Source organism: Mercenaria mercenaria, chromosome 1 (assembly GCF_021730395.1).
Source record: "Mercenaria mercenaria strain notata chromosome 1, MADL_Memer_1, whole genome shotgun sequence".
In the NCBI taxonomy this organism is placed as follows: Eukaryota; Metazoa; Mollusca; class Bivalvia; order Venerida; family Veneridae; genus Mercenaria; species Mercenaria mercenaria.
Window position 1 is genome coordinate 31,834,522 of NC_069361.1, and position 7,458 is coordinate 31,841,979.

Here is a 7,458-nt window from a genome sequence, read left to right on the forward strand (position 1 = left end):
TGAAGGCACGTGACCCAGTTTCGAACTTGACCTAGATATCATCAAGGTGAACGTTCTGACCAATTTTCATGAAGATCTTGTGAAATATATGGCCCCTAGAGAGGTCACAAGGTTTTTCTATTTTTAGACCTACTGACCTAGTTTTTGACCGCACGTGACCCAGTTTCGAACTTGACCTAGATATCATCAAGATGAACATTCAGACCAACTTTCATACAGATCCCATGAAAAATATGGCCTTTAGAGAGGTCACAAGGTTTTTCTATTATTTCACCTACTGACCTAGTTTTTGATGGCACGTGACCCAGTTTCAAACTTGACCTAGATATCATCAAGGTGAACGTTCTGACCAATTTTCATGAAGATCTTGTGAAATATATGGCCTCTAGAGAGGTCACAAGGTTTTTCTATTTTTAGACCTACTGACCTAGTTTTTGAAGGCACGTGACCCAGTTTCAAACTTGACCTAGATATTGTCAAGGTGAACATTCTGACCAATTTTCATGAAGATCTTGTGAAATATATGGCCTCTAGAGAGGTCACAAGGTTTTTCTATTTTTAGACCTACTGACCTAGTTTTTGAAGGCACGTGACCCAGTTTCGAACTTGACCTAGATATCATCAAGATGAACATTCTGACCAGCTTTCATAAAAATCCAATGAAAAATGTGACCTCTAGAGTGGTCACAAGCAAAAGTTTACGGACGCACGCACGCACGCACGCACGCACGCACGGACGGACGGACGGACGGACGACGGACGACGGACACCGCGCGATCACAAAAGCTCACCTTGTCACTTTGTGACAGGTGAGCTAAAAACAGTACATAATGCATCAAAACAGGTGAAGCAAACACGTCCTATCTGAAAGACTGTGAGTGTATCAAAAGAAAGAACAAGGAAACTGATTGCTGATAAACTGATTAATTGATAATACAATAACAGACTGTTTTGACTGGGATTATATAAGTTGCTTGAAGGGAGACTACTCGTGAAAAGAATGGCACTTGCAAAATCCTTATTTTACCACAAACTGAAATCATATTTTATACTTTTAATATGCTTTTTATTATGTAGTGTGCTTACATTGTGTCATGATAACGTTTACAAATGAGTATTTTAACAGAAGACATTTAAAATTATATTGTACCAGATTGTGGAAACTTGATCATACCGAACATATTCTTAATTATACTGGAGATAATTTCAAATAAATTTAACATTTATTCTATTTTCTTTAGACTTATAATAAGCATTTAATACAAATTAATATACAGTACATTTATAAATACATCTAATGAAACAAAAAGACTTACAACATAATGAATGTCTGAAATGTACTGAATAAGTGTTGCTATACATTTTTAAATTTTGAAAATTTAGGAAAATTTAAACTAGTTGTTCTTGAAACTTGAAAGGCAATTTAAGTAATAGATCTTTGCAAAGTGCTTTATTGTTTATTTTTACAATTTTCTATCTGTTATTTTCTACATTTGTTTTCATTTTCTTGCATGTTATTTTATTGCTATACTTTTCTGGCCAGAGTGTCGCAAACTTTTGAACAAACAACACCTAAAAGAATTGCAGTTAAATTAGATCTTGCTTAAAAAGGAAATAATACAATTAGTTTCAATGGAAATAATACAGCAGTAATATTAAACAATTCACAAGGACTTTAAATGATTTAGAGAAGAAAAAATAAACCAGTAAACTGGAAAAACTGTATTGTTCAATGTGTTTACTCGGAAGGACCTAAGAATCAGGAACATAAAAACAGAAACTTTCTAGTGTTGTGAGGAAACTGTAAGATGATGATTAAAAGATCACAGGAGTCACAACACTAAATTTGAAAATACATTTCCTTAAATGTCTTTTGAAATACATGTAGTCTGTTTTAATTTCCTTTTATCAAGCTTTTTTTTTAGTTTTAGACATATTTTGGTGTCTCTGAAGCTAAGTCATTCAGATTGAAATTTTCAGACAAATTTCAGACACCTATATAGATAGAATTATAATGTACAAGTGTCCAAGTCTGACGTTAGACCAAAGTTTTGAGTGGAAATTAACTTGTGACTGGCTAGAGTCTGATCCAATACAAAAAGTGATGTTCTGTAATATTGTAAGGAAACTAAAATGGATCATTCTTTCGCAACTGGATGATATAGCTTGAAAATCGAGAACATAAAAGCACATGAAAATCCAAATAGAAAGAAAGTCAGTAAGTTCGTAGTTTAGCAGTTTGTTTTATGTAATTCTAACTGCTACAGTTAATTTCATTCGTATATCAGAAAATTGCAGATTTAATCTTGGTAAAAAGGGTATGAAATTAATTTTATTAGCTAAAACAACATACACAGCTTAAACTTTTGTTGGATTATTGTTATTTGACGAGTTTAGAATAGTAAAAACAATCCCGTAATTTATATATCTTATTAGACCAAAGTTAACAGTGATTCGTAAATTCCGTTTTGAGTGGAAATTAACTTGTGACTGGCTAGAGTCTGATCCTATACAAAAAGTCGTTTGACGTTGACGTCTCTTCCTTCGTTATGTTTATTCTGAACACTGAAGAAGGCTAATGTAGCCGAAACGTTAGTTAAAAATAAAGTGACTTGTTTTAAAAAGTTTTTGTAGTTTTGACTACTTTTAATACTTATATTAGAGAGAATAGTCGCATATGAGCTCTTGAAATCTTGAAAGAAGTAAAAGAATATGAAACAGCCCGGTCCAAACAGCTTTAAGCTTCAGAGGCTGCCGTCATTGGCGCTATGAAAAATGTAACATTCATGGCTGCACATGACCTCCCAAACAGCATCATGGCTGATCTGATTGATCTTTGCAAAGAACAGGTATGAACAATTCGTTTGCTATATGTAAAGCACCTTTGAATGTGTTGATCATGAAAAGGGCGCTATATAAATCTGGTATAATAATAATAATTGTTATTTATAATTTCAGCATGTCCGAAACATTGAGTTTCACTTAGGTAATTACTGCATCTTACTCAGACTTTATTGTAGACTCCCTGTGTAAAATCTCAAATTTTATATAAAAATTCTCCAGATGCCATGATAAAGATATGAATATGTAAACTTTTACAGATGTTATAAATTCATTACACAAAGAATTCAAAACAGCTTCGAAAGTAAATATTAAACTTATAACTAAAGTCTTATTGTCGGAGTTTCCCCACACTTGATTGTCTTTTAGCTTGCAGCATTTTAGACAAAATACAAACCATGACAGCATACACTGTTTTAAGTTGTGAAAAGCAGTTGTTATTTACTGTTTTAGGGTGCTTCCCATCTGAAGGCACTGCAGTGTGATGACCACACCACTTACCAACACAACACATCTGTAGCTGAGTTTCAGCAAGCAACTGAAGTTATTACTGATGAACTTATAAATGCTGTGAACATGTCCCCTTATTTTAGTGTTACACTTGATGAGCCGACAGACATATCTGTCAAACAGAACTTGATTGTTTATACTGTATATTTTGCCCAAGAGAAAGGCAAAATGGTTCAAAAGAGTAACTTTTTAGGCTTAGTGCATTTAGATCATGGTGCTACTGCTCAGAATATATTTGATGCATTGATTGACATTTTGACCAAAAGAGGAATTGACTGTTCAATTTATGTTAAACAATGTTTTGTTGACTGTACAGTAACTGTTATGTAAATTAGTTGAAAAGTAATCAAATAAATTTTAAAACTATTTGTTGTTGTTTGGTTATAAAAAGAAACATGCCAAATGTCCGCTTCAGTTTTGGCAATTTTTTTTTTTAGTTAAAAACTTAGCAATTATTTTCTAAAGGCCAGAGTGAGCCCTGCATACTCCAAACAGTGCAAAGAAACAGCATCCTCTCCAAAGAAAATCACTGAGGACTAACACGCAAAATGCTTCGGATCAAAGTTTTCCTATTGTGAAATGTGATTTTTGCTCAAAATGCCATTGGCTCCGTTCGTGTACCGAAATAACTTGTAAACCATTGAAGAAGTGATATCAGATTCTAAAGTCAAACAGATTGCGTTTTGCTTGATTGTCCAAAGGGAATCAAAAGTCAGAATGCCGAAAAAGACAGAAATGCAATCATTGTCGTGGAAATCATCCTACTGTATTGAATGTTGAACCACAGCAACCACCTTTCTGCAACTTCCAATTGGTGTTTATGCAGCCAAGAGTGGTGCTACATCCATGGGGGCTGGGGGTGCCCCACATCAAGTACTGCAAATAGTAACTGTAATTGTAAAAGGCAAAGGTAGTGAGTTATGTGTGAAAACACATTCTTTCCTAGACTCCTGTAGCACAGCTAATTTTTGTAGTGACAGTTTAATGGAAAAGCTAATGTTTGAGGTAAAAAGGACATAAATGTTGAAACAATGACAAGTAAACAAAAACAATCTTGTTATGTGCTGTCAGGCTTGGAGGTACTTTTGTGAGACATGTCCTGTGGGTGTTGGAGGTAGGCTACAAGACTCAACAAGAGCTGTCGGAGGACAGCAACGCTCGACTTTTCAACAGCCTTGTCAATTGAATGAATACAAAAGTTGAAAAAGGGGCATAATTTTGTAAAATGCAAAGTAGAGGTATTGAACCTCTGTACTGCATGTCATATCATGACAGTGAACAAGTGTGTGAAGTTTCAATCCTTTCCAATTTGTGGATACTGAGATACCTGCTTACATACAAAAACTTAACAAAAAACTGCTAAGTCAAAGGGGCATAATTTTGTAAAAAAAAAATTGGAGTTATGGGACCTTCACAGTGCATGTTAGATCATGACAGTGAACAAGTGTGTGAAGTTTCAATCCATTCCAATTAGTGGATACTGAGATATCAGATTACATACAAAAATTTAACCAAAAACTGCTAAGTCAAAGGGGCATAATTTTGAAAAAAAAGAGAGTAGAGTTATGGGACTTGCTTAGTGCATGTCAGATCATGATAGTGAACAAGTATGTGATGTTTCAATCCATTCCCATTAGTAAGTACTGAGATACCAGCTTACATACAAAACCTTAACCAAAAATTTCTAAGTCGAAAAAAGGGCATAATTTTGTAAAAAAGCAAAATAGAGTTATGGAACCTGTGCAATGTAGATCAGTTCATCACAGTGAATAAGTGTGTGAAGTTTCAATCCATTCCCACAAGTGGTTACTGAGTTACCAGCTTACATACAAAACCTTAACCAAAAATTTCTAAGTCGAAAAAGGGGCATATGATAATTTTGTAAAAAAGCAAAATAGAGTTATGGAACCTGTGCAATGTAAGTCAGTTTGTCACAGTGAATAAGTGTGTGAAGTTTCAATCCATTCCCACAAGTGGTTACTGAGATACCAGCTTACATACAAAACCTTAACCAAAATCGGGATGCGGACGCCGACGCCGACGCATGGGCAAGTGCAATAGCTCACTATTCTATGAATAGTCGAGCTAAAAATGCCTGAATATGCTAATCATCCTGTTATATTACCTAAAAACTGTAAAAAATGTCCAAGTTTATTGTCAGAGAAAGTCATGAAAGGTTTAACAATGATCATCGGAATCATACATTGTCCGTACTCCGTAAAAAATATTGGCTCATAAATGGACCCTCAATTATAAGTAAAATGATTTCAAATGATTTGTAGCCGTAATAATGCCAGTGTTGGGGAACAGAAAATGTCCAATTTGCCAAAACATGAGCCTATTGATTTACCGGCAGTGTACACACAACATAGTCTTCCAGTGACTAAGGCAGATTTTATAAAAGCTTCGGAATTGTACACATGGCAGTCATGGAATGTATTGTTGTGATGTGTCATTAAGTTGTGACGAGTTATGACTGAGAAATGAGCTTGCTGAGACTTGTTAAAACAACACAGACAGCATGGGTATCAAAACAGCTCTGGGACCACATTCATCAACATTTCTAACTTACAACGCTATACAATTCAAACATCAAAGTCCAAGTTCTAGAGTTTGACTTCAGGAATAAGTCTGAAATCTCTAGTCTAATCTTTTTGCTTGCTTAGCTAAAAATGGCTGTGGACCATAGATACACTTGAAATGAGCTTGTGAGTGATAGACGATACACTTCAAATGAGCTTATGAATGATAGACAATATACTTGAAATGAGCTTGTGAGGGATAGACGACACACCTGAAATGAGCTTGTGAGTGATAAACAATAACCCTGTCCAAGTGTTTTCCTGGACTAACGAGATACTTACAAAACTCAGAAAGATTTGTCTCCCAAACACAGGAAAAAAGTTGTCAAAACTTGGACATCACCTTTTGAGGTGCACAGACCTTAAAAATTCCACATAATACCTGGTACAAAATCATGGTTACCCAGAGAACTGGAAACAACAATGAAACAAGCAAATTCGATGAATTGGTATCCCCCGCCGAAAGGGTTTGGGGTCAGGAATGGCAAAAAAATATATCCCGCAAAAAGTTAAGGATGTTACTAAGAAGCAAAAGAAGCAAATAATTTCATTTGTTAAAATCAATTTAACAGAAAATGAATGCTATTTTTTGGTTGAGGGAGGGGGGGAGCAGCGGGGTTGACTGGGTGAGGGTAAAAAACATCGATTATTGTCATTGATCATCGATGTTGATTATAAATATTGAAATAGGGATGGAAAATTAAAAAAAAAAAAAAAAAAAAAAAAAAAAAAAAAAATGGGGGGGGGGGGGGGTGGGGGGCGGTGGGGTGATGACTGGGTGGAGGAGTGAGGTGGGGGAACAGTACAACTTTGCATGTTAACAAATACTCATGGAAGTTTGAAAAAATAATAATAAAAAGGAAAGAATTTTCTTGGGGGGGGGGGGGGGGGGGGGGGGGGGGGGGTGGTTGGTCGGGGAGTGGTTGGTCGGGGAAGGGGATGTGACGAAAGCAAGGTGGTGACCAGGTGTGGGTACACAACTTCACATGTTTATAATAAATGTTCACGGAAAAGAATGAAAGAAGTTTTATGAAATTCTACCAATTGGTTGGTTTGTTATGTACAAATCTGTAGATTTTCAAACAATTAAAGGGCAATAACTCTAAGGAAAATTGACCAATTGAAAAAAAAATGACAGACATCATCGAAGAATGTTGATTCATATTTATTTTAAGTTTCATGAAATTCTACCTGCTTGTTACTGAGAAATGGTTGCAGACGTGGATTTTTCATTAAATCAAGGGCAATAACTCTAAGGGAAATTGACCAATCCAAAATAAAACTTGATGGGCATCATTGCAGTATGTTGGTTCATATTTATTTCAAGTTTCATGAAATTCTACCTGCTAGTTACTGAGAAATGGCTGCAGACGGACATTTTTGGGCATTTTTCATTAAATCAAGGGCAATAACTCTAAGGGAAATTGACCAATCAAAAAAAAAACTTGACGGGCATCATCGCAGTATGTTGGTTCATGTTTATTTCAAGTTTCATGAAATTCTACCTGCTAGTTACTGAGAAATC

General features: G+C 35.3%; 1 protein-coding gene across 2 annotated transcripts; it reads left to right on the forward strand.

Annotated features, from left to right (window-relative positions):
* The first annotated feature begins 1,805 nt into the window (after positions 1–1,805).
* On the forward strand, positions 1,806–4,225 carry LOC128557055 (uncharacterized). 2 transcript variants are annotated; one of them, XR_008371007.1, is made up of 3 exons: positions 1,806–2,218; positions 2,959–2,986; positions 3,295–4,225. XR_008371007.1 is itself a non-coding variant. In XM_053543594.1 (2 exons), exons 1-2 carry the CDS (start codon positions 2,769–2,771, stop codon positions 3,679–3,681), a joined length of 468 nt encoding a protein of 155 aa, XP_053399569.1. In that variant the 5' UTR covers positions 1,806–2,768; the 3' UTR covers positions 3,682–4,225. The 2 variants fall into 2 exon arrangements, 1 of the variants encoding a protein (XP_053399569.1); XM_053543594.1 differs by lacking the exon at positions 2,959–2,986 and having other exon boundaries at positions 1,806–2,849.
* The last annotated feature ends 3,233 nt before the right edge of the window (positions 4,226–7,458 follow it).

Bases quoted from the DNA above. Each gene is read 5' to 3' on its own strand.
- LOC128557055 (XM_053543594.1), top strand. From the start codon at position 2,769: ATGAAAAATGTAACATTCATGGCTGCACATGACCTCCCAAACAGCATC. The intron at 2,850-3,294 runs GTATGAACAATT...TTACTGTTTTAG, and splicing joins TTGATCTTTGCAAAGAACAG to GGTGCTTCCCATCTGAAGGC.